Consider the following 26,581-nt stretch of genomic DNA (forward strand, 5'->3'; position numbering starts at 1 on the left):
CACATAGGTGATCTCATTTATAAGAAATGTCCAGAAGTGTTAGATCTATAGACACAAAAGCAGACTAGCAGTTACTGGGGGCTGTGGAAAGGGTCCAGAAGGGATGAGAAGTGACTGCCTGTACAGTCACTCAGAGGGGATAAACATGTTTTACAATAAAGTTATGATTATTGTACAACTCTAATTTAGAACCAATGAATTGTACACTATAAGGGTAAAATTTTATGCTATATAAATTGTATCTCACTAAATGTATCTAATTTTCAATTAAAGCTCTTTCAGGAAGTCTTATGGGAGTGTTTTATTAATGTTAGCATAGCTATGAATGAGAATTCTAGAAAATTAGGGCTTTTTCTTTTGAAATCCCATTCTCCCCTCTGCCCAGTTAATCCAGAAACAAACTTGGTTGACTGTGGTTCTTTTTATAGAAAATTTTTCCTCCTCTATATGTGTTTTGAGCCAATTTGATTGATACCTTTCTTGAATCAGCATCCCACAAAGGAAAATAAGATGGAAGCAGCAGTACCCACCTTCAATAATATGTTTTCTTGACAACCCTCTTTCCGTTTCAGCTCTAACAAGAAAAAAGAAGCAAATGACTTTGAGTGGGGGTGTGTTTTTTTATTTTAAATTGCTGTTTCAAAAGTACAGAAGAATAATCATTCGTGCTTGAAATGAATTGCTAATTTTATATCCCCTTCTTGGCAAATTCTATACTACTGAGGGCTGAGAAAGAAGGCTGGTGGGCAGCACACTGAGCCCCTTTTCTTTGGAGACCCCAGGAGATGACTTAACCTTGATGCCACCACACCTTACTAATGCAATTCAGGCATACCATACACACACACTCCATATACAACTTGGCATATGATTCAACCTTCCCACTTTATTTTTAACCAATTCAAGCCGGGGTCGTAAGGGGGAAGCCTGACACAAGTTTGTGATATTATTGTTAGTGTCATTAGCTTTTCTGAGCAAGGACACAAATTTGACAGTATCTTTTGACTTACATAATAAATGCAACAATTATTTCCATTTAAAATTTGATGAACCAAGTCATCCTTAACTTAGAATCATAAGGAGACAAACTTTTAACCTTTTGCCTTCCCAAATCATTATAAATTCTGATTAATTAGAAACATGATCCTAGAGTTTTAAAGCATTAATGAAATGTTTCTCCAACATCAATATCTTTGGCAGGTTTTTCTTTTTACAGCATAGCAGTTCACCATCAACCTTGGCAATTTGGAATGATTTACAAGTATATTAGATCATATTGCATGAGGTACTCTACTACATAATGATTCTTGAAGATTGTCTTACTTCCTGTTGATTTCTAAATTATAGGCTAGATTTTTGCATACCAGAGCAAAACACCAAGCCAAAGGCATCAAGAATCGGACACAGACAGAATAAATCTATGTTTCTGACAGGGCGCCAAGTTGTTTTGTTTTTATGTAGACCACAATAGGAATAAATCCCCGAATGCCATCACTCTAGCATTATATTTGGCTCATCACTCATCATTTGGCCCATCACTCATCATTTGGCTCAAAAATAGCAATGAAATATGAGTGTGTGTGTGTAATCATGTATATTTTGCTTAGAAGATTCTTAAAGAAGAACTGCCCTCTGCCTTCATTTTTCTTTTTAACTATTCTCGATCAATTATAGGGAGGTCAATAACCGTTGATTTGTTTGGTTGTGCTTGTTTGTTGTTAAAACAGAAATCTTTGAGCATTCCATGAAAAGACATGTGGAACAGCTTGCTGTCTTCTTGCATATTGGTCAAAGAGGCCCAACTTCTAAGTCCTGATGAGTAATGTAAGTACCAGTTCAAACAGCAGCAGGCCCATCAGAAGCCCATTCATCCTGTGAACCTTGTTCTGCATTCTGCCACAGAGAAAGGACTTCTCTTTCATTTGATCTGACAGCAAGTGATACAGGAAGCTTCCTGTTATTCTCCAGCGAGAGGGTCCTTTTGATTAGTTCTTTCAGAGCCCTCTGCAGAATGATCAGAGACTTACACGTGGAGCCAGACAAGATATTTTTATCTTTACATTCCGTGGAAGTCTCTGAGTTTTGGCAGATTTGAGTAGCTTTTCTTCTGTGATGCTATGTGCTTATTTTTTTCCCCTGAAATCTGAACTCTATTTTGGAAATGTTTCTAAGTATGAGGTTGGTATTTGAAAATCTCCATGAATCACTTAGTAACAAGTGACCACATGATTTGCACTAAATTTCTGTGGGAGCATCTTGCTAAAACTGACTCCAAGGCAAATTGCTCTTCCCTTTGAATGAGAAAAATACTCTTTCTTTCTGAATCCATTAATTTTAGTACATTAGATACAAAATAGTTGCCTAAAGGATAAAAACATAAATTGCTAGTTGTTTCCTGTTGAGTAGGGAAAATACAAAGTGTGTAACTTACTTTCCACCCCAGTAGAGTTTAGTTGTTATGACCAGGCTGGACCTCCTGTATGTTAAACAGACAAACACACACAGAAGAAGATTAAAGACATTTGAAGTTATTGTACTGAGTCCTGTTATTATTTATTTATACTATAAAATACAAAGAACCTATTGTACCTCACATTTAAATAATTTGGTAAAGAGATAAATTTGTTAATCCATATCACTGAAATGTAAAAACAAAAAAGTTGGGGAATGGGGATGATGTCAGGTCCTAGTGGAGAGGCGGAAGGGGGTGATCTTTACCAGGAGGGGCTGGAGGAGGGGTCTGTGACATCAAACAGGAGACTGGGTGGCAGCAAAGCAAAGGTCAGTGGTAGCCATGGAGGGTAGGAAGCGATCAGCGAGAGGGAAGGAAAAGGACTTCAAGAGTAGATTGCTTTAGCAGCTCAAGTAAACAGCCACCGACTAACAACCACTTATTTATCATCTGGCAAAACACAGATTGAGTGAGAATTTTTCCTGGGGTAAATTTACCCTCTGCCAAGGACTGTGGACCTAAGTGGCTCTGAGTTATGACCTTCTTACCACAACTTTCTCCCATAGGAACTAATGACATGGAAATACAAATAATGAACTCAATTAGAATAGTAAGAAAAAAATATCTTTACGTGTCTTGTTAGATAGAAATGTTATTTTAGGAAAACAGTCTTAAAACCCTTAAACTGTAGCTTTTATCACATTACTCCCAAGGGGATGAAATGTGGTTGTCAGCAAATTTATCTTCCCAGAGCCACACCCAAGGGTAAGAAATGTAATTTTACCATTCTGATGGTAGAATTAGAAATATGTCTTGAGAATGACAATCATAGAGTTTAAAACTGGGAGGCAGGTCTCACTGTGATTTTGTTAATCTAGGGATATAATTCAATTGAACTGGTCTAAAAAAAAATCATTTGAGATTCAAAAGTTAAGGTCATTCTTTGGGAGTATTTGTAATAAGGCATTTAAAATTCCATCAGCCTTAGAGTCAATGCCTGGGTCCCTCAGCTGTGAAAGCCTGGTATGGTTAATAATAATCGATGGGGAATAGCAGTGACAATTCTGACAATTTGGTTGCGACAAGAAAAATTTGTAGAAAATGTCAGCAACCCCGTGCCACTGATGTTAATTCCCTGAAAAGCAATTTGAATCATTGTAATGAAGGGCTCCAGATGTATGCATCTGGAGAGTACACAGCCCACAGAAGCTGATGTTCTTTCTGGGTTAATCCATCATCCTCATGATACTTATTATAGTAGCAATCTGCCACAGGGGAGCCAGCAAACATATTCAGAGCTTCAACAAAAGACTGGATAGAATATTACAAAAAATGAATTCAGCTTTTCCGATTATTCAGAGCAATTGAACCTGTCAAAGCTGCACACTCTATCTGAAAACCGCCATAGATTTATTTTTTCCAAAGTTGGGCTTTCTATAAGATGTTTGGTCGATATGGGTTTGCTAACATTTATGGTCAAACAGCAAGATTAGAAAGCAACCTGGCAAATGCTCACTGAGCCCCAAAGGTATTAAAAACAATTCTGTGGAGGTGGAGAATGATAATCCAAGTGTTTTGGTTTGACACGAGCACAGCCTTCAAAATACCCATGTACTCCACAGCACTTCACAGTTATGCCATCCATTTTACGGTGGGGAAACCAAGACTCAGGGAAGTGAAGAAAGTTGTTTTGAGAAGCACAGCTAGCAAGTGAAAACCCCAGGACTAGAAGCCAGTGTGAAACCACTGTTATAACTCCATGCTCTCATGATAAAGTTTGTCTTTGCACCAGTCTTGTGGGGGCAGCTGTGCGCTGAGACCTATATTCTGCAGCAGGGTGATAGCTGGAGTTTTTATTTGCAAGACTAAAAAGCAGTTTGTGAAAAGTACATGCTAACCCACTATCTACAAAAGATATATTATAGTCTCTGCAAGCTATGTAGAGTGGGGTTAAAGTTTGTGAGGTATCAAGGGGTAAAGAGCAATGGCATGGACACCTCCCCTCCTTGCACAGGTGAGCCTGGGTAGCCTACACCTCACTGCGGATTCCACTGGACTTTGAGTGAACTTACCTCTAAGATCTCTGTTCTAGGTTAAATTGTGTGCCCCCAAATATGTTAAAGTCCTAACCTCTGTACTCAGAATGTGAGCTTGTTTGGAAATAAGGTCTTGGCAGATGCAATTTGTTAAATTAAGCTGAGGTCATACAGGAGTAGGACAGGTCCCTAGTTCAACATGACTGTTGTCCTTATAAGACACACAGACACAGGAAGGGGGAGCAGGCCATGTGGGATGGAGGCAAACTTTGGAGGGCTGCAGCTCAAAGCCAAGGACTGTCAGAGATGGCCAGCCACTGCCAGGACTCAGAGAAAAGGAAGAACCCAGAGTTTCTGAGAGCATAGGCTGCTCAAACCTGGATTTTGGACTTCTGGTCTCTGGAACTGTGAGAGAATGAAGGTCTGTTGCCTTAAACATTCTGTCTGTGGCACTTCGTTATGGGGCAGTGATACAGTCCCATATTGGGGAAGGAAAGGTTGAATATAGTTTATTCTTAACAACCTTACAGTCCCTGGAGAAGGGAATGAGGAGAAACGAGAGGGAGAAAGTAGGTCACCAAAGTTGTTCACATCTTCGTAAATTTCTGGTTTTCCATTTCTGCAAGGTTCTCTATTCCTACGAAATGTTTCACCAAGAATGAGGAGTAAGCAACCTCAGGAAGACAAGGAACTTGGTTCCACCATTCTAGTTTCTTCTCCTGGAGGGTGTTTAAATGATGTGTACAGAGACATAATAAAACCAGTTTCAAGCTAATTTCTAAGAATGTCCATTTTGCCTAGAATAAATTTTATACCCTCTTTGTTTACACACATGGGTACAAGGCTCTTTGCACACCTGTCTCAGAAGTGTTCTAGAAATGTTACTAATTTGGCCATTGGCATATATTATGCCAGAGTGGAAGAGGACCCCCCAAATGTGCCCATTGATCTTTATTGGGTTTTGCCTGATTCTATACTCACATTGGCAGGAAGTGGCAGTCAAGGTTGACACTCATAGAGCCATGTGGGGGATGGCCTCACCGCCCCCACTGATGTGACAGGATCCTGCATTACCATAGGCTCTTGTTACATAAGTGATTGGGTCAGGCAAGAGGGGAGCTCTGGTACCAGGAATGATGCTGGCTGACTGTGTCCAGGTAAGAAAACACAGGGACATTTATCCCAAGAGGGTCTTGCTTCATCATTTCTTTGCATTCAGAGTTGTTAATAAAATGATGAGTGAACATAAATAGGTATGTACAGATAATCAGCTCCTTGACCACAAATGGCAGCACAAGCCATAAAAATATCATACGCCTATGTACAAATACCTCAGGAACATTCCCTCCTCCATTCAACCCCATGGCGATTTGTTATGCTATACTAGTCAATAATTTCTGACACACAAGTAATGAACGTCTGGTATATATTTTCAAACCACTGTAAATCAGTCTTTTACCAAGAGTTGACTTTTGGGGACAGTCTTTTGGTCAGTTATCAGACCATTTTTTTTAAGAAGTGGGGTACAGGCCAGAGTCGCAGAGGGTAAGAAGATTCACTGGAGACAGAGTAGGGAGCAGAACAGGTAGATGTACCAAAATACACTGCTGAGGGCAACAGCAGGCGAGACAGGAGAGGTCTGCTGTACCAGGTGGGTTGCTCCCCAGCCGGCCAGGGATCAAACTTGTACCACACAGGCCGCGGACAGCCTCACAGCACTATGCTCAAACCCATGAACCACCAGGGAAGCCCCAAAATAAATCTTTTGAAAGGCAAATAAATGATGGTGAATGCATTACCTCCAGCCTTTCTTTTTGATGATGCTTCCCAGTATCACTTCAGCCCTGGCAGGGAAACAGAGAAAGTCTTAGGATACAGTGACCTGGAAACACAAGAGTCGTGCAGAACACCAGAGCCATTCCTTGTTTGAACTCTCAGTGCCCACATGTCCTGAAAATAGAAGCCGTTCTCAGCTGGTAGCACAGTTTCCGCTGTTTCTGCTTGTGCCTGCAGAATGCTGCTCTGGAGTATTCCAGAAGCACCTGCCAAATACTGACATGCTGGCAGGAGAACGCCTGCCGTCCTGATACTAAGAAACAGTGGAGTCACTCGGCAATTTGGTGTTTTTGAACTGCTGATTCCATATATAAATGTTCCTCTTGGCAGTGTCCAAGGGTCCAGATTTTCCTTCTAAATGCTAAGGTCTCCATCGTGACCGGAAGGACTATGAATCTCACACGGTTTAGACAAGATATTGACTCCCAGATGATCTTGCAAATAAAAAAAAAACACTACCCATGTGTGGCTGAGATGTCCCAGACTCTGCAGGTGCAGTGGCCACACAGACAACGCCTTGGTTTCCAGTGACAAACGTGTCACAGGAGCAAGATAATAAGGCGAGGAGCGAAGTGCTCCTTCTGCCCCGAGGTTTTGGAGAGGTGTGCTGAAGATATCCCTCTGCCCTCTCATCTCTGTCTACCCCAGCTGAGACCCAAATTTAAAGAGACTAAAGCTTTGTCCACAGTCTCTCCCAGGAAGACCAACATTGTGAGAAGCAGCAGGACTCAAGGGGGTGGGGACACCAGTGGATATAGCACTTTGTCCGTCAGGGTCGCCTAGATGGGGATTATTTGTCTTAACTGAAAGTTCTGTCTTCATTGTTATGTCTGGCCCACAAGGAACTGCAATGTGGGTTAGCTTTGGAGCACACCCCACACAGATGAGCTCGGGGGTTCCGTGTGTCACTCCAGCCCACTGCCCCCACTCTTCTACCTCACAGTTGCCTTTTGCAATCTTGCATCTCCCAGTGGGAGCCTCTTCCCAATGCACACTGACAATCAATCAATAGTTAATTGGAATAGATTATCCTTTATCAGAGGAATACAAACCGTCTTGTGACTCATGCCTCCTTTTTTCAACTTTCATACTGTCTGGTACTAAACAGGATTCAACAGAAGGTACTGAGAAAGGGTAGGGTGGACTCACAGAAAACATCAGAGATGTGGACTCTGAACCTCCTTGGTGGTCCTTAAATACAGGCCTGCCTTTGAGGAGGAGGGATCCCGTGCAAGAAAAATGTGCTAAAACCAGGCAAAGATGAACCCGATTCAGCAAGTCTCCAAGGTGACTGTAATTCTCACCTGGAAGGAGGTACATTAGACTTTCAACCAGCGTGCTCCAGGTCTGTCTGAAATGTGTGTGCTGGAACCTGGAGGTATGTGCTCTGTCTTAGGGGGGAGCCCTAGTCTAGGGCCCCACACCTGCCCTCAGTTCCTGGGTGTGATTGTAACTAGATGCAATTTCTCCAGCAAAAGAAGTGAAACCTCTGACAGTCCCTCTATCCTTAGAATGGGGTCTGCAATGCCCTCTTATAAGTGATACTGGATTTATTGGCATCTTTGGGTTCTTCCTTTAATTTCTTATCTGCCTATAGTGCTAGGTGCGGGACAGGCCTGCAAACAGAAAGGCTGCCCCTGTCTCCACGCCATTTTTATTGGAGGTTGAGCAATTCTGGGGCTAGTTATGAAAGAATGGGACTAGCCTCATTCATTTGCTCACTCTTCTATTCAACTCACATTTATTGATTTCCATTACCCCTCCACCACCTGCCATTGCATGCAGGCAGAGTCTCTTGGCTCAAGAAATGAATCTCGAGAGGCACAAACAGGGACTGACTTACTTTCCAGCAGCATACACCTCCGCAGTGTCAAAGAGATTGACTCCACTCTCATAGGCAATTGTCATCAGCCGTTCAGCGACCTGCAAGAGAATGGAAGCCAGTGAGGAAAGGCAACAGCGTCTCTAAGCTGGGGGGCACCACTGCCTCCTCTGGTGGCTTTAAAAACACTGAACGCTGTTGCTTATTTTTCACAGACATATTAAAGACTCAAAAATAAAAGAATATATGGGGTGAGATTATCCTTTCCTCAGACCAGGCAGCAGGGACTCACTTCAGTGTTGGGTAAGTCAGCCCGGACACAGGGAGATGGATGATTTGTGTTTCTCACTCTGCTTGGAAGACCTGGTTTGACAACATTCTCGGTGGCATCAGAATCTGACAAAGAGGGTCATGTGTAACACTGGTGTCTCCATTTCTCGTCTTTCCCCAAGTCGATAGGTTTTGGCAGTTGAAGCCGCCTGACCTAAAAGCTTTGCCTTTTTCCCCTCTAAGTTTAGCAGATTGTGCTGACAAACCAAAGACTAGACAGAGCTGTGACTGTTGTAACACTCCTGCCACTCACATTTCAGCAAAATCCCAGGAGCCATCACAGAGCAACCAGTCAGCTGAATGGACGGGGGCTGAGGTATGGGCAGAGAGCACACTGTTCTCTGGGGACCCGGCTCTCACTGGCAGCCTGCAAACATCGCCATACTCCTTGTTCTTTCTTTTGTGCTGTTGAACCAAGTGGCAAATGTGTCAGAATATAGAGGAAGCTATAAATAACAGCTTGAGGGTAGGCATAGAGGGACAGTGATACGCAACGTGGAGAGGGGCCACTTTTTCATTTGGTTGGGAGATTTATCAGTCATTTGAAATATTACACAACTCACAAATAATGACCATTGATTTTTTCATTTTGTTTTTGATTGTAGGTTAAAGTTGCTTCATCAGCATTTCCAAGATAAATTATTTTTCTGTTGCTCTAAATATTGACCTACCAAGAAAAGTGTTAGGTGAGCAAAATGGAGTCCATGAAACTCTTTTAGAATAATAGCAGCAAAAGAGCCATTACTGTTTTTAATTTGCTGCCATTAGGATATTTATCCTCCGTAGAGCTTAAAAGCTCAAGCAAGAATAGCTTTCCCAGTATGACTGTCCAGTCTTTTACAACTGAACAAGGGTTATATGTTACCCTTGTCACATGATACACTGGTGGATGATTATTGGGAAATGTGCATAATATATCTTATCTAGAGAGAAACTTTAAGATGGAGAATCGTGGATAGAAAGTTGACTAAATGATTGCTGGGATACTTCCCAGCAGTAGAATTTGAAGACCTGAATATAGAATAATTAAATCCAAAGACCAGTTTCTGGCCTGGTTTCTACCAATTAGTAGATAAGATCAATTGACATCTCTGTGTCTCAGTTTCTTCCTCTGTAAGAAGAGGATGATTCTGTCCCACTCTCCCAGGGAGACTGGAGGCCTCAGGAGGCTGAGCTCAACTGCTTCCCCTGGGGTGCTGATGGTGAGAAAGCTCATTTGACACATTTGGTCAATAAGATTTGTGGAGATTTGCTCTGAAGTTCTGGAAACACTTTTCGTTGTTTTCACAGTTTCTAGAATCAACAGTCTTTCTACAGTTATTGTTCCAATTGAGGCCTAGAATTCCTGCAGCTGTTTTACTACTTGAGGGTAAAGTCCACACTCAAAGGAACCCGGGGTCAAGAGAATCGCTGGGAAATGGGTGGGAGCCACTGAGTTAGCCCTGAAGCTGGTTCTGTTTCTGCACTTCTTGTTTGAAAGTTAAAATGATGTTTTCCCTTGTTGGCTAAGCCAATTCATTATCATCTGCAATCAACGGGACCCTAAGTACCTTAAGGATGAAAATGTAAATAAAACTCTAAACCTTAGGTGCTGGAAGATGGTAACATACCTTCATTATTATTTAAATAAATTATCATTCACCCATGTTAACACATTTCTTGGTTTTATGAGGATGCCAAATCCTCTTCAGGAGGTGCCTCACAGAGGTCTCCAGTTTGGTGTTTGGGTCCCTTTGATCATATCCCTGTCAAGTGGGTGTTCAATATGTGGCTGAACTTGCCCCTAATGGGGACATGGCTACTTCCGGAGGGAGCACCGCCCGTGATAGCATTGCTCAGCATGTTACGGCACTACAGTGTGGTCATCCAGGAGTCCATATTTACACCTGCTTTGTGCTGAGCTCATCTGAAGCCAGAGAGAAAGCTGGACGATCTGGGGAGGTGTGATTGCTGCTTTTGCCTGCAATTTTGCCACATGGAAATAGGTGAACTCCAGCAATTCAAGCACCTGAGTGCCTGTGGTCTGACACGCCCCCTCCTTTTCTCTGCTGCTGTCTTTCTTCGGGGACCTGGGGAAGCCACAGCCACTTTCTGGCAGGACAAGCATTCGTCCTCTAACCTGCATCCAAGCCGGGAGACTGCAGCCTTTCATGAAATTCTTGTTCAGTTTTTAGAATCGTAGTTTTGAGATGATTCCCTTCAGAAGCCAGCTGTGCACACTGACCTGGGCTGGCAGCAGAGTTGCCACCCAGGGCAGAGCAGAGATGAGACAAAGGGGAAATGATTGTTTATGGCTGGCCCCTCTGCTCTGTTAGGGGACATATTTTTGTCTTTTGTCCTGCAGGCCTGTCCCAAGGCTGTGCACACTGGTCACAGTGGATCCTTACTTCTAGACCTGCTTATTTGTCACCTATCTCATATTTGATACAGTCATTGGCTGTTACTTTGCTAAGGGAGGACTTTTCGCCATGCCGCTCCACATACTCCACCTGATGCCATCGGTGTGTTGCCTCTGATGGCAACCCTGGACGTCCAGCACAACTGAAGGACTTGTCTCCCTCACTGCTAGGAATGCTGCCGTCAGCTGCCTCCGTTAGTGTTTCCTCGCCCAATGTCAGGTCTGCATCCCAGGGCAGTCTCTAGCCTCTAGTAAATGCTCAGTCTTCTTGCTCCAACTTGGGAGAACTCTGCAGGGCTGTCTCAGCTTTGGAGGTCCACAGGGAGTCAGCTGAGGTCATTGTTGAGACTCCATTGTGGCCCAGTTTCTCTCTGCCCAATCCTGCTTCCTTCCCTGTCCTGCACTAGTCCTGAGGGCACTTCCGAATAATTGTCCTGCATGTGAATCTCCTTCTCAGTGTTCATTCCCCAGGAACTCCCCCCACCACCCCTGCCATGCAACAAGCCCTCTGTGGTGACCTATGCCCAAAGGGGTGGGGAGGCATTCAGACAGATAAAAGTATGCAGCTAACACTTCTCCCCCCCAAATCTATGAAATAACACTGGTGACCTTGGGAGCTGTGGAAATGACCACCAGCTCACCTACATTTCTCCTTAGGGATGATGTTAAGAACTGTTATAGGGCAGCCCCGATATAAAATGGGTTGCCTGACTGTGGGTCCTCACCCACGTGCCTAAAAGGGACTTATTAATACTCCACTGCAGGCACACACAAAAGGTTAATAAAAGGTTTATTTACAAGGGAAGGGGAAATGAGGAAATGTACAACTCAGGGAGAAAATAGAGAGATAAAGTCTTAAATGAGTCCTACCCGATCCGCCGACCTGGAAACCCAATGGCACCCTAAGAGCTGACCGCGAGCTGAGAGCTGGTGGAGAGCCAAAAAAAAAAAAAAAGGAGCCCTCCCAAGGCCCATGTATCTGGTTTTATGCCAAACCTGGCTGCTTAATTCCACCCTCAGGTTCCAGCAACCTTCCCTTTGGTGGTGATGGGATTTGTTTTTCCCAATGTCCTGATGGCTTTGGTCTGGAGTAGGGGTGGTGTCCACAAAGCCTGTATGGAATTAGGTTAGGACGTCCTTTTCCCCCAACAGAACTACCTTTATAAAAAGTATTTTCCTGGACCAGGCACGTCTCATTAACCTAAAGTATGACACTGCTGCATAGAGGCGCATTTCAATTTGCTGATGTGACTGATGATTGTTAGTAAATCTAATGTTAGTAAGTCTCACTAGTCAATGGCAAAGCAGACTGGATCCCACTGAGAGTTTTAGGCAGATACACTGTCTGTGCCTTCTCTGTAGTGTTGCAGGTAAGCAGCAAAGATCAGAGGGATTGGGGGTGTTCCCTTAGGGGAGTTGTTAACACTCAGTGAGTGCCTGCATAGTTCACTTATGCTATGAAGATATTCCCTAAAGGCATGAGAAAATCACTGTGGTAAGCTTTGTTTTGAATGTGTTAATGAAGATTTAGAGGAATTTTCTGGTAAATATAATTGTTATGGCTGTCACTTATAGTCTGCTATTTACTAATCAGAGGACTGTGTAAACATCTGACTTGCCTAACATGGTCAGTACCTTCAATAGACCTTCAAGGTGGCCATGATCATCCCATTGGACATAGAAGCAAATGAGCTCAGAGGGTGGATGCATTTGCCCAAGGCATTGGGACCGATTAGCCAGGATTGACCGGGAATGGGATATCCCATTTTAAAATGGGAAAATTCATGCAAACTGGAACCAGTTGGTCATTCTTGGTAAAACCAAAACAAGCAAACAAAACCAAAATAAAAAATATTTTCATAAGGTAACTAAATATTAATTCCTAACTGGCTTGTTCTCTAACTATTGAGCCTCAACACAATATAGATTGACAGCCTCAAAGGCTATTAATAGTCCAAATATAAAAACTACAAGAAACAAGATGAAATTGAAAATAAGCTTCAATTCAATCTTAACTATTTCCTGTGAATTATCCCCATAAAAGGCCAAGACCCAACCCTGAAGTTCTGCATTTTCTTGGATCAGCATTGTAGAAGCCAAAAGTAACTTACCTCATCTGAAATTTGACCACCAAATGTCACCCATGTTCCTAGAAAGGAATAAATATTTGTACATTATTCACAATCATTCTTCTAATATTGTGCACAATGAGAGTAAACACTGTTTCTTGGGTCAGAACAACTTTGTTAGGATTTCCCCAAAGGTACCTGGATAAGGAGCACAGTGGACTAAAGCTCATTTGCCCCTCTTTTTTCAGTAAGTACTCCAGCAGGAATCTGTGCCTCTATGGACGAAGGAATGACTTTTCTTCACTCAAAGTTACCAGTATGCCGGTGAGAGCCCTATCCTACAATATGCTTTTTACTGAAAATGGATCTGCCATATACACCCAACAGTTTCACTTCTAAGTATCTCACCACCACCCCCCAACACAAAAGCACTAATTTGAAAATAAACCTGCAGTCCTATATTCATCGCAGCACTATTAATAATAGCCAAGATATGGAAACAACATTTAGGCGCCAGAACAGATGAGTGGTTCAAGAAGATGTGGTACACACGCACACACACACACACAATGGACTACTACTCAGTGATCAAGAAAAGATAAACTCATGCCATTTGTAGTAATATGGATGGGGCTGGAAGGGATTATGCTAAGTGAAAAAAGCCAGGAGAGAGGTAAATATTGGATGGTTTCATTTATGTGGAATATAGAAAAATCAAACAGAGGATCAAAGACAAACTTTAAAATCAACCTTAAAAACGGACCATAGATCTGAGGCATCTAGAAGGGAAGGGAGCAAGAGAGGAGTGAGGACAGAAGGGGTGAGATTGCAGTGGACTATATGGGTGCTTTGGTGGCGGGAGAGCTATGGTGACCACATCTGAGGGGAGAAATCCTACAGTGTTCAAAAAATTAACAAGGCTATAAAACAGTAGTACTTCACTGAAAAAAGATTAAAACCCATAAAAACAAAATGCTTTTTCTTCTACTAAGGGACCAGGAATGCTAGTGTACAGGAGGGCAGAGCCCCAAGACCACTTTGACCCCACAGTTCTGAAAGTGAAGGTAAGATGTCGGGTTATAGTTCTTCTCTTCTTTGCCTCCATGTAGGGCTATTTTGCATTCCCTATCACCTTTCAAAAGAACTCTTTCAGGTGTCATCTCGCCCCCATTTTCAACCACTCCCCCCCACCCTGGTGTGACACTCAAGGATCTTTCTGTTATGACTAGACTCCAGAGTGGAAATCTCCATTGGTTTGGGGCTGGGGGTGGAGGAAGTGGCCAGAGTAAAAGGCGATTCTGGCCTGCAATCATCTCGTTCATTTATTCCTTCTTTGATCCAGTTTCTTTTCTGAATACTAACGCCTGCAAGGCAACCCAGGTCCTAGGGACAGTGAAGTGGTTGACCAAGTTCCTTTCTCCCAGGAGGTTACAATACAACTTGACACATAGTGCAACTGAGGCAAACTCAGGCTGTAGGGGAGGTAGGGATCTGCCTAGACTGGGGAGGTGGCACTCGGGGAAGCTTCCTGTGAAGCGGAAAGGAACAGGCTTTCCAGGTGGAGGTGAGAGCATGGGCAAGGCCAAGAGGTAGAACATCTCTGAGTGGGCTGAGATCCTGGGCATGTCCATTGGACCAAGTGATGAAACAGTGCACAGAGGGAGAGGTGGCTGGAGGGAGAACATCCAGGGTCTGGGTAGAGTTGATATTTGGGGAGACAGGTAAAGAAATGCTGTTGGAATCTTCTGTTTTGTATTTCATGATGACAGAACTACTACATATGGAACACTTTCCAAATGCCAGGCAATATGCAGAAATTTGTATACCTCTATCACTAATCATTTGACAAACTTACAAGGCAGTTTTATTATGCCTGTTTCCCGATGGGGAGCCTAACCTCATTCTTCCTAATAAGTGGAACATTCAGCAATATTCATCCTGCTGCCTCATTAGGAAATTTTCAATTTAATTATGACACTTGGATTTCATACTCCATAGAAGCATGTTGATGTAATTGTGCTTTTTCTCTTCTTGATTCTTAGGGACTAAAGCAAAGTTAGATAACACTTTGCATGCTTAGAGGTTGCAAATGGCCACCCCCCAGGTTGTACTCTGCTGGTAGACTATTTTACCCAAGTAGAATGATATTGACTCACTTAGTATTTTAATATATTTTTACTAAGGTACCAATATTTAAATTGGCAAAATTTCCTCAGAATGTCTGACTTCCAGCTTCTCCTAATCAGAGGGCCAGTGTCCCCACAAAGCAGAAGGCCCTGAATCTCAGGGGCATCATCGTTTGTGGAAGATATGTCCCCACACCTTCCTTTGTGTTTTCACGCGAAATCAAATAACACTTGTTATTGACCACCACATGTTTACTGCTATTGTTCTTACTATAAAATTAAGAGAAAAATGAATTTGTGATCTAACTCAAGAGCAGTCAAATATTTCAAGAAGAAAATAAGAGCGTACTTTTTATTTTGATACATAGGAAGACTATCCAAATGAAGAATGTTTGCACAGAAAAATGACAACTTTAGGCACAATAATAAAACTGTCTATGACTGGTGTACAAAAAAAGATGGGCATTGAGAAACTTAATGGACTAAAGAAATGCCAGTGTTTGTTTTTGAATGAGAATAACATAAGTGATCTGCTATGAAATGCAATTCTCTATTAAGTGAAAAAAAATTGCCTGGGCATCAAAACCTTTTATAGACACTTTTATGAGTCTCTTTAGAATGCAGCAGAAATTATGTGTCTAGAGAATAAACAAGCATTTGGAACTGTGAGTGTAACCAAAAACACTGTAGGTAGCTCAGTATGTTAAAATTACTGTTGAGAACTTTCTGGATAGTTACATGATTGGTGGCATTTTCTATTGCCGCAAATAGAACATAGTTATAAATAATAGTGCACTGTTAGCTATATTTATTTGTGATGTTTGGAGAACTTTGAAGGGGGTCAAAGAATTTTTAGAAAATGAGTCCCTGAAAGGCAAAACTTTAGGAAACGGATCCTTCAGAAAGTTTGCAGACCTTTGGATACAGAATGCTCTGCTCCAAGTTCCTAAATGCTTCTGCAGACCAGCTCATACAAGAGTGCATTTGGCATTGAAGCTGTCAAACAACAGATAGGAAGCAGCAGTACTTTGGAGGGGCACTGCATCTCAGTCCACTAATCTCCTCATTCACTGGGAATAGATCTGGGCTAAAAAGCTAAATGGGACAAGCTGCAGACTCAGTATTAATAACACAAATTAGCTCTTCTTCTGTATCTTGGAGCAAAAACAGGTCAACATTTGCTTGATGAATGTGCTGGCTTGCTTGTGCTATGATGCCAAAGAGATGTGTTTGAGCTGCTTGTGTGCTCAAATGGAATTGTCCAACCTCTACTTCTCCCCATCTCCAGGTGCCCACCTGTCCCAACCCCCTTCTATTCTCTGACTGCAAGACCTCCAGCAAGGATGGGGTGGCACAGTATGGCAGGATCCTCAAGTCACACTGACGGAAGAGTTGTTTCGTACAGAGTACACATCCCTCAGATGGAGAAGGAAGGAGGGCAGGCCTTCCAGAGAGTGGGACTCTACATCATTTTCTCTTCTATTCCCCCCACCTCTCAGCGAGAGGTGGCTTATTTGTTAATATGATTCTCAAAAACCCTGTGACAGTTTTCTTAATCATTTTTCTGCCTCTAATTGGAACATGTCTTCTTAAGACCTATGATGACGTATGATTATTTCACTGTGAAATCTCAAATTAATGGGATGTGACTTAGGTAATTTAGTAAACTGACACTTGTTATTTCTACCCTTTCATAAGCAGAAGGTATATAAAAAGAATTTTGAACTGTTATTCTGTCTCCTGATGAAACTCCTTCATGTCCCAAGAAATATATGCTTTGAAAACCTGTTTGGTTCCCTGGGAGTACATCTACCATGACGTAAAAAATGATTGAGCAAATGTAAAAAGAAGAAAATAGCCTTTGCGCGCGCGCACACACACACACACACACACACACACACACACTCATTGTACACCTATTTTGGTTAATTAGTTACCTTGTCAGTGGTTTACAAGGTAATTGCTTGTGGGTTATTCATCCAATAGGCAAACATGTTTATCATTTAATGACCTCTTTGCTTGAATTTGAAGACATATTAAGACATTTAGATGAATAATGTTAATATCTCATATCACTACTGTGCAGTATCAAAATGGGAAAGTGAACATTGGAACAACTCTAGTAACTAAAATGCAGATTTATTTTGAGTTTCGCTGTACTCTTTTCATTCCAGGATGCAGCATTGCTTTCTGTGTTCATGTCTCTTTGCTCTCTTCTGACCTGTGACAGTTCCTCATTCTTCCCTGTATGTTATGGCTTTGGCACTTCTGAAGCATCCTGAACAAGACTTTGTATAATGTCCTCGATATGGGTTTCAACCATTTTAAGGCTATCAATTTGGTGACTTCCTTTTCTGTATTGCATTTTGACTTGATTATGGTTTGGATATTTTAAAAATAAGTAACAAGAAGAGAATATATACTTGTAATTATAATATTCACTATGCCACAGTTAGCAATTCTTTACCTTTTCATTCAACAAGTATTTATGGATTCTCCTATGTACCAGGTATTGTATTACATGGTCAGGATACAACAGTGAACAAGGCTAGTAATTATTTCTCCCTCTATAGAGTAGACTAATGGGGAAAGGTAAAATAATTTAAACATGTAATACTTCTGCATGCTAATTTGATAAATAAAATATAAAATGCCCAGTGTTTAATGATGCATCTTAAAGAGTATCATTTTTATAAAGCAGAAATTGGTAAAGCATGAAATGTTGGCGGGGGTTGTGAATGTTGAGATTTTATATAGGGCAGCCAGGCAAGCTTTATAAATCAAAAAGAAAAGAACCAAAGAAAATGGAGCTTGTCATGCAACTGTTTAGGGGAACAGTGCTCCAGTGGAGAAAGGGGGGCCTCTCTTGGCATATTCAAGGTCCACCAGAGGCCACTGTGGCCAGAAAAGAAAATGTGAGGGCCAAGTTCTTGGAGCCAGATCTCATGGGCCATGTCAACTATAAAAAGGACCTTGGAGAGGCCGATGAAGTATTTAGAAGAGAGAAGAAACAGTCTTTGCTCTTTGAGAAGGAACATCTGTGATGTTGCGGACACACTTCTGAGGTGGAGGCTGACACACCAGTTAGGAGCTGCTGGGATAATCCAGGTGAGACATGCCAGTGGTTTGGTCTGAGGTGGTGGCAGTGAGGATGATATGCAGTGGTTGAAGTGGTTAGATTTTGAAGGACAGTAAGTAGGATTTGCTGATTGAAAGGACATAGGATATGAAAGAAGGTAAGACTAAAAGGGCAACAGCAAGTTCACAGCAAGGGGAGAATGGAGAGTCAATTCAACACATTTCACTGTGGGTTGAACAGTTTCAAGTTTTGCAAATTGAGCACAGGACAACTCCAGGTTACTGGAGTCCAGCTGATCAAATGATGGAGAGGTATTTAATCTAGAGGTACTTAGAGTTATTCATTTCACATCACCAAAGGATTTTAGGTAGAGGTTTAAAATCCAGATGTCACTGAATTTAGACAATGCACCAAGCAAATTAAAAACATGTTCACTATCTCACTGGAATAAAATTAGTACTCAAAAGAGAGAGCTGGAGGTGGAAGTTTCCCTCCAAAATACGTGAAAGCAAGACAAAGAATATAAGGCCAGGAGCAGTGCTGATTAGGAGGAAGGGGCACCGAGCTGTTGGCTGCCACCTGAGGTCAGGGCCATGGCATTTCCTGCATGCACTGTCCCCTCTGAGTTGTGGGCTCTGAGAATGGAGTCCTTCCCCATGTCATTATGTCTCAATCCCACCTATTCTTCAGAACCAGAAATTCAGCCTCAGTCCAGTGCTGCTGGACATGGTTCCTCTATGCTGCCACTGGTGAGACAAAGTGTGGTCAGCTTCACTCTTAGAACATTTTAGAATATGGTTCCATTAGATTTGTGACACTAAGAAAGTTCAATTTCATGTATCCTAGTTTTCTTTTACCCCAAATTTGGGACTTTCTGCTTTTTTCATCTTTATAATTTCATGATTGGATGGTTGGGCTTTAAAAGGAGAAGTCCTCCCATTTATTCTTCTATCACTTGGAGAAAAAGCATCACTGCACTGATTACAGCTCAGTGTGACTATATAACTTATATTTACATGTGACTCTCCCATCAGACTGCAACTGTCCCCAAGGGCAGGGATAGAACTTAGTATAATTTTTAGTTCTAGACACCGAAGTGGAGCCTGGCATACAGTCGGTGCATAATCATTGTTGGCTCAGTAAGTAAACATTTGAAAGCACAGGCATTCTGGCCATCGCAGAATACCACTTGCCCCACATGGATATTTTCCCTCACTCCCTGTCTTGGGTCAGTGATTTTTAGCCCCGCTGCACAGTGGAACATCCTGGGGAGGGCCTTTAAGTGGTCTGCTGACCTGACTCCTCACCAGGCAGTTACAGCAGAATTTCTAGGAGCATAACCCCAGCACCCCAAACCTTAAAAGATTCTCAGAGAATAACAGTTGCAACCAAGTTTGAACACCACAGTTCTAGATGCTTCCCACATTGTTATTATAGCGTTTCATCCTTTCCTTTACACCCTGATATTTCTTACTCATTCTTTTTCTCCACTGTCAGATGGTTTGCCCAAAGCTCAAGGAAGTAGCAGTGGCGGAGTAAGAGCAGGGGTGTGGAGACACAGCACAGCTCTTCCTGGAAGATCAGAGTAGCACAGTTACCTGAATCTTCATCTTGAGGCAGGAGCAAAAACAAACAGAAGCAGATACCTGGAAAGCGGGCCTGTGGGAAAGTCTCAGATGGTAGAATTGGGGTGTGAAGACAGGAGCAGAGGTGAATAAGTGGCTTCTGCTCTGACTGCCTCCCCTCACAGAGACGCAGAGCAGAGCAGTCACTGCTGGAGCAGGAGGTCGCTGGTGAACCCGTCAGGGACTCGGACAGCCTCGGTTGGAGGTCTGGCTCCACTGCTCACTCGCACAGGGAGGGCAGGTGATAATAACCAGTTCACAGGATTAAGAGGATTCGGTGAAATTCGTGAGTGTTTAGCAGTGTTTTCCATGGATGCAGCACATTAATTTCTAATGTCAGAGTAATGGTTCCTATGCCACAGGGGCCTCAGGCCCCTAGAAACCCACCCTGAGATTCTGATTCTGCAGATCTGAGGCTGAACAGGGGCATCTGTATATCTAACAGTCATTCCAGGTGGTCTGGAAGCAAAACAGCATTCCGGGCTCTGCTGTGGCCACTACAGATAAATGAATGCAATTTACATGTGAGGACCCGGAACGCAGCCTGAGGCTCTGCCTTTTTCAAAAGGCAGACACAGCGCCCTGCCTTGTTCTGGTTTGCATCTGTTGATGTTTTCCACAGAGTCTGGCCCTTTTTTTTGGATCCAAGCTGCAGCCTGGTCTTTCTTTTTTGGCTTCTAGTGTATTGCTAATGAGCATCTGGTCTGAGTTAACAAATGTGGTAACAACTTAGCCTTTTCTTTTTTACTTTGATTACCTTTTCTGGCAACCAATAATACCACTCAAACTCTGGGGGGCCGAGGGATGCTCTCACACCTGCACTTTATCAAAGAGCTGAAAATAGCAATAAAAGGAGGCAAAGAAGTGGTAAAGGCCACGTGGAAGAACAGTGGGCCTCTCAGGCAGGTGAAGTGCAAGCAGTATTCCTGTTCACAGGCCACTCTGCAAGGTCTGAGAATTCTACATATTTTACAGATGAGGATGTGGAGCAATGGGGAAGTGTCTTTCCACAGTGGTTAGTGGTCTCAGGGGCCACACACTCTCCAATTGCCATGTTGCTTTCCTGTAATGACGCTCCCCTAGCCCCTCATCCTTCTTCTCCAGCCAAATGATATGGCCGAGTATTTGCTCTAAATGCCTATAGCAGCCTGCCTTCACCAATCGTCCCGTGTTCTCTGCCAATGCTTCCCCATCAACCCTTCCTGACAAGCTGTACACAGGTTTCTGTTCCCACACTGCCTCATCAGTGGAGGAGGGACAACACACTTGTCCCCACTCTTTTGGGTTTGCTCTCTGCTCCTGGACTCTCCCAACTGCACTGAGGAAGGGCTTATCTTTTTTCCATGAAACCTGATGCTTAGAGTCGTCCCAGGGATTAAACTCAAAAACCTGAAGAAGAGTCCTGGGCCAGAGCTGAGAGCTGGCAACAGGGCCCATCTTGGAGATTCCGGGTCAGAGTCTCGCAGTGGGAAGGCACGGGGACAGGAGCCCCGTCTTAGATAAAGCGAGCTTGGCTGAGATTGGCTGACTGGGTCTCCGAGAAAAACCTGTGAAGAGTTGACCCTGAACCTTCTTCTAAAGCCCTGTGTGGGTTTAAGGGTTTGAAGGTTAAATGACTAGGGTCAACGGGAGGTTCTTCATGATCCTTCTAAAGAATGTACAAATATTTGATGTTTTCTTTCTTTGATTTAAAGTTTGATGTATTCAAGTGCCAAGGGATGCTGCTAGCTGCATTTTGTTTTAAGATTTATTTCAGGGCAAATTTGCTTGGAACCATTTTTGTTCTGTTTCCCCATTAATCTGATGAGTAAAGTTTAAACACAAGTGTATAATGATGGAAGTAGGATAAATGAAGAGGGCAAAAAGTTTAAAAGCACTTTTGTGTTATAAAGCAGAATTTCAAAGGTTGCCATTTCTCTACGTGGGCTGTTGTGAGCAGACCACAGGAATTTCAGTGCCCTGAATATTTCCCCAGGAAAAAATCACCCACTCCCCACATTTCAATGTTGGAATTAATACAAAGTCATGTAAACCCAAGGCCTATGCTGCTTAGACTTCCTTATGAAGGTCTGACTCCTGGATTGATTGATGAAGCATGTAGATTTGTATCGAGATTTGTATTTTTAAAAGAAAACAAAGTAAAAAAAAAATCTTAATTTTTCTCAGTATGTTTTAATTTTTTGCCCACACTATTAAAACGAATATAACTACTTTTATAATCTGAGGCAAATAAAAAAAATTTTAGTTACTTTACTGGGAAATCCATTCAAGAGTTTTAACAAATTACAGTTCTTCCTACTTCCTGAACATGAAAAAGCAGCCGAGTTTGTATTTGTTTGTATTTTGTCCTAAGTTTCTTTGTCAAAAAGCCTCGTATTTTCTTGAACTGACATTTACATGTTGAATCTTATTTCTTACAGCAAGGTTTCCAGGGCACTCATCCCCAACAAGCCTAATTAATGCCTTACTCTCTGTGTTCTTTTAAAGAACTCCTATGAGAAATGTATAGAATAGTTAACATGGGTGAAACAAGAGAGTTTGAATAAAATTAGACACCTCCTGGGCCTCCCTTGTGGCACAATGTATTAAGCACAGCACTTTGAAGCTATCTGCAGCCCCTGCAGTATAAGTTCTATCCCCCTGCTGGCCAGGGAGCTACCCACACAGCGCAGTAGACCTCTCTTGACTTGCCTGCTGCTCCTCTCAGCAGTGTATTTCAGTAGATCTGCCTGTTGTGCTCCCCACTCTGTCTCTGTTGAATCCTCTCACCCCTCCCCCCCATGCCTCTGGCCTATGCCCCACTTCTTGTATGCATAAATAATTCTTAAAAAAAATAAAATTAGATACCTGCTATGGAACATTAGGTCTTAATGACAATTACTGTTATTTTAAGCAAATTCAAATATTTTCATTATTTTATTCTGAAATAGGATCCATTATTAAAATTGAAAGTCAATTTTTTTTTTCCCCCGTGAAATCCTAGCATAAAACCTAGGTCATAGTATATTTGCAAATATGTTTTTATTTCTTTGTCTGGATTTGTCTTTCCACAGTAAGTTACTCTGTATAAGAACCATCTGGAAAAACACTACTGTCAAAAAGTTAGAAAGTCAATGTGACCTCCTTTATACTTTCTTTTAGCTCTGTTAAGGACACATCAAATCTTTATCTTTGTGCAGGGATATATTTTTTATATGGTTCAGTATGTTATTCTCCCCCACACAGTAATAATTTTGAGTAACTTGGGTCTATCTGTACATAAAAAACAGTGTGTACTCATAGGACTATCAAGATATGCTAGGAAATAAATTTTAATTCCATGGAGAAGCACAGAAACCCTCTTAGTGAAAACAAGATAAGGATAATACATTGCAAAAAAGAATGAAAACTATTTTGCCAGTCCCTTCAAATTCCCTCTTTGGGATAGGAGTGCCATGGTGTATGCAATATTAAACATCACTAATGAAAACTCAAAGTAGGAATACAAAATGATTTGTGTACTTTTCAACCATGAAGTTTTGAAATGTAGAGAAATAAAAATTGATAGAATATATAAGTAATAATTTAGCAAAAGCTTGAAGATTAAAGGTCCCAATGCTATTATATCCAGATTAACAGTTTCCTAGATTTACATATAAAGACTAGTTAATTTTATTTGCACCTGATGGATACTAGCTACTAATGATTTCAGCTTTCTTTTACTCTATCATGTTCTTTTCCTGATGGAAAATCCATAGCTGTATCAGGATGGCGGGATATTTTTGCATCTCCCATAGAATTATGCCTAGATTTTTTAAAAAGATTTATTTATTTATAAAAGTACGGGGGTGCAGGCCAGATGCATGGGAGGGTGAGAGAATTCACCAGAGACAGAGTGGGGAGCAGAACAGGCAGACAGAAGGAAGACACTGCTGAGGGAAGCAGCGGGTGAGATAGGAGAGGTCTGCTGCTCCATGTGGGGATCTCTCCGGCCGGCCAGGAATCAAACCCGCGCTGCAGAGGCTGCGGACAGCTTCATAGCGCTATGCTCAACCCGCTGCGCCACCACGGAGGCCCTATGCCTAAATTTTTTCTTCAGATATATTATTGAATTTATTTAAAAAAAAATGCTAAGAAACACGACAGTCAGTTGATAAAGTTGGTTTCAGAGACATTGAGGATAGAGTTGTATATAGCCATCAGAAAGATATATGGTGGGCCTCCCCGGTGGTGCAGCGGTTGAGCGCTGGGTTGAGAAACTGCCCGCAGCCTCTGCAGCACAGGTTCGATCCCCGGCTGCTCCCCGGCCACCAGAGGAGGGTCCCACATGGCGCGCAGACCTCTCCTGCCGCCCACTGCTCCCCTCAGCAGTGTACTTCGGTTCCTCTGCCTGCTCTGCTCTCCGCTCTGGCTCTGGTGAATTCTCTCACCCTCCCGCGCTTCTGACTGCACCCAGTGCTTGTATAAATAAATAAATAAATAAATAAAGATTAAAAAAAAATATGGATCTTGATTTATATATAAAATGACTTACATCATACAGGACATTAAAACCATAATTCTGGAGTTATATTTTCTACTGGGTACAAATATACAAATTAACACATAATTCTATGCCTAGATTTTTTAAGAAAATCACTCCCTCGGTTTTGCACTAAGTGACAGACACTTTCCCTTTTCTGTAATTACATGTAGAAATTTCTCACACCAAAGAAAAAATGGAGCAATCTGAAATCATAAAATCATGTTGGTACATCTTTAATTTTAGGATATACCATTTAGTTCAAATTCTATATAGAATCATACTCCTTTGAAATGATAACAGCTCCTGGCAGCTGATCTGGGCTCTGCTGTTTCTAGTCAGATTCAGCATCAAGGTGATAGCAATATAATCACTTGGCCCTTGATTTTACAGGGATGGGAAGAAATTTCCTAACACAGTGTATGGAAAGTTGTACCAGAAATTTTGGTAACCAGAGACATCAATGAATATGAAAGTTATATTTCTATATCAATGATCTTTTGGATCATTCTCAAACACAGAAGATAGTCCTTCCTGATACATTTGCAAAACAACTAATATCTAAAGGTAATCTATGTCCTTGGAGACTGTAAAACCTGGAATCTAGGAGGGGCATATTAAGTGGGCTTTTAAAATATTTTCTAAAGCATAGCATTGTTTTTAGAAACTTTCTTACCCAATAATAAATTACATGTTACATTTAATTAAGGTTTAACATTTAATTATGTCTTTTTCCAAATATGCATATTTTCTCTAGTTCTGAGAAGTAGTTGACATATAGCACTGTATTAGTCCAAGGTATAATCCACATAATGATTGAATATATGTTTCAGAGTGAAATGATCACCTCAAGTTTATTGTCAATCATCTCACATAATTACAACTTTTTTTTCTTATGAAAACTTTTTTTTTTTAAAAAGATTTATTTATACAAGCACTGGGCACAGTTAGCAGTGCGGGAGGGTGAGAGAATTCACAAGAGCCAGAGTGTGGGGAACAGAACAGGCAGACTGACGAAATACACTGCAGCGGGCGGCAGGAGAGGTCTGCGCGCCATGTGGGACCCTCACCAGTGACGGGGGATAGAACCGGCACGGCAGAGGCTGTGGGCAGCTTTGCAACCCAGTGCTCAACTGCTGCGCCACCAAGGGAGGCCCTCTTATGAAAACTTTTAAGCTTACTCCTAGTAACTTTCAAATATACAATATTGTCAACTATAGTCAGAGGCTATGCATGATATCCCCAGAACTTATTTCTCTTACATCTGGAAGTTAGTGCCTTTTGACCACCTTCACTCATTTTTAAGTGTCTTATGAATGAATGAATTCAAGGACAGCAAAGAACGAATGATCAACATAGGAGTCATATTCCATAAGCTCTTTTATTAACTGCTGATCTTGTTTTCATTAATTCATTACTTGGAAATTAGTTAATCTGAATGAATCCATCTGTGGCCTTTTTATGTGTTAGCAGTCTGGTATCCACCAGCCACCACAGTGCTAATCACAATGAGAGAACATTCTGGAGGGTGGCTGGGAGGTTGGCAGGAATCCAGGGAGTCATTATGTAGGACTCGCATGTGCCATCTTAAAACAGAGATAGCATCTGCTTCTTCTAGCACCAGGCGCCCTGGTTTCAGGAAACAAGGAAGCGTGTTCCCAGAAGCAGCTCCTGGGGAAACAGACATTCTGTTGGTGACTCTCCATCTTTGTGATTTGGTGATCAGTCAAGAATCTCAGATCACACTGAGAGGGACTAGGACTCTCTGTTAACGCGGAGAGAGCACGTAAGTATGGTGAAGATGTTTTACTAACAGTCTGTGTGCATAACGCCTCATGGTTCCCGAAGGCAGGTGAGAGCCCAGCCTCTCTTCACAAGAACAGGAACTCTGTCTCCGTCACCACTGTCCTCCTTATATATAGAACAGAACTCAGTTTTGCAGTTCAATTATGTCCTAGGCCTTAGGCAACACATTCTGAAATGATCTCTTATTTTTCAACAACCCTGGAGGGTAGATGCTTTCATTTTCTGTTTGGTACACCTGTGATTAAGTATGTCTGTGGTAAGAAGGTTCACCTGTGAGACTGCCCATCTCCAAAATGACAATGGTATGACTCCAGTATGTGTGAGAGTGAAAGGAAATGAAGATAACTCCAGGCAACATATTTTGAGAGCTTATACTGTGCTGGGCACTGCCACACACTTTATAGACACAATCTTATTTTTGAAACTCACATTCACACTGTGATTTGAGCTTATTTGCTGGGGTGTGGCTGAACCTAATGCCACAGCTCAGGTCCTTAATTT

At 42.0% G+C, this 26,581-nt stretch overlaps 1 protein-coding gene across 1 annotated transcript in view; it reads right to left on the minus strand.

Moving 5' to 3' along the window:
- Positions 1 to 26,581, minus strand: part of KCNAB1 (potassium voltage-gated channel subfamily A regulatory beta subunit 1) — a 211,630-nt gene that overhangs the window by 50,574 nt on the left and 134,475 nt on the right. The window contains exons 3-7 of the mRNA XM_054700987.1: positions 12,986 to 13,023; positions 8,168 to 8,247; positions 6,288 to 6,332; positions 2,432 to 2,476; positions 531 to 574 (exon numbers count right to left, since the gene is read on the minus strand). Of these exons, the coding sequence (XP_054556962.1) occupies positions 531 to 574; positions 2,432 to 2,476; positions 6,288 to 6,332; positions 8,168 to 8,247; positions 12,986 to 13,023 (252 nt within the window). The remainder of the gene's footprint in view (positions 1 to 530; positions 575 to 2,431; positions 2,477 to 6,287; positions 6,333 to 8,167; positions 8,248 to 12,985; positions 13,024 to 26,581) is intronic.

This window comes from Talpa occidentalis, unplaced genomic scaffold (assembly GCF_014898055.3).
Source record: "Talpa occidentalis isolate TD23 unplaced genomic scaffold, MPIMG_talOcc4v2.1 talOcc4.4, whole genome shotgun sequence".
NCBI lineage: Eukaryota > Metazoa > Chordata > Mammalia > Eulipotyphla > Talpidae > Talpa > Talpa occidentalis.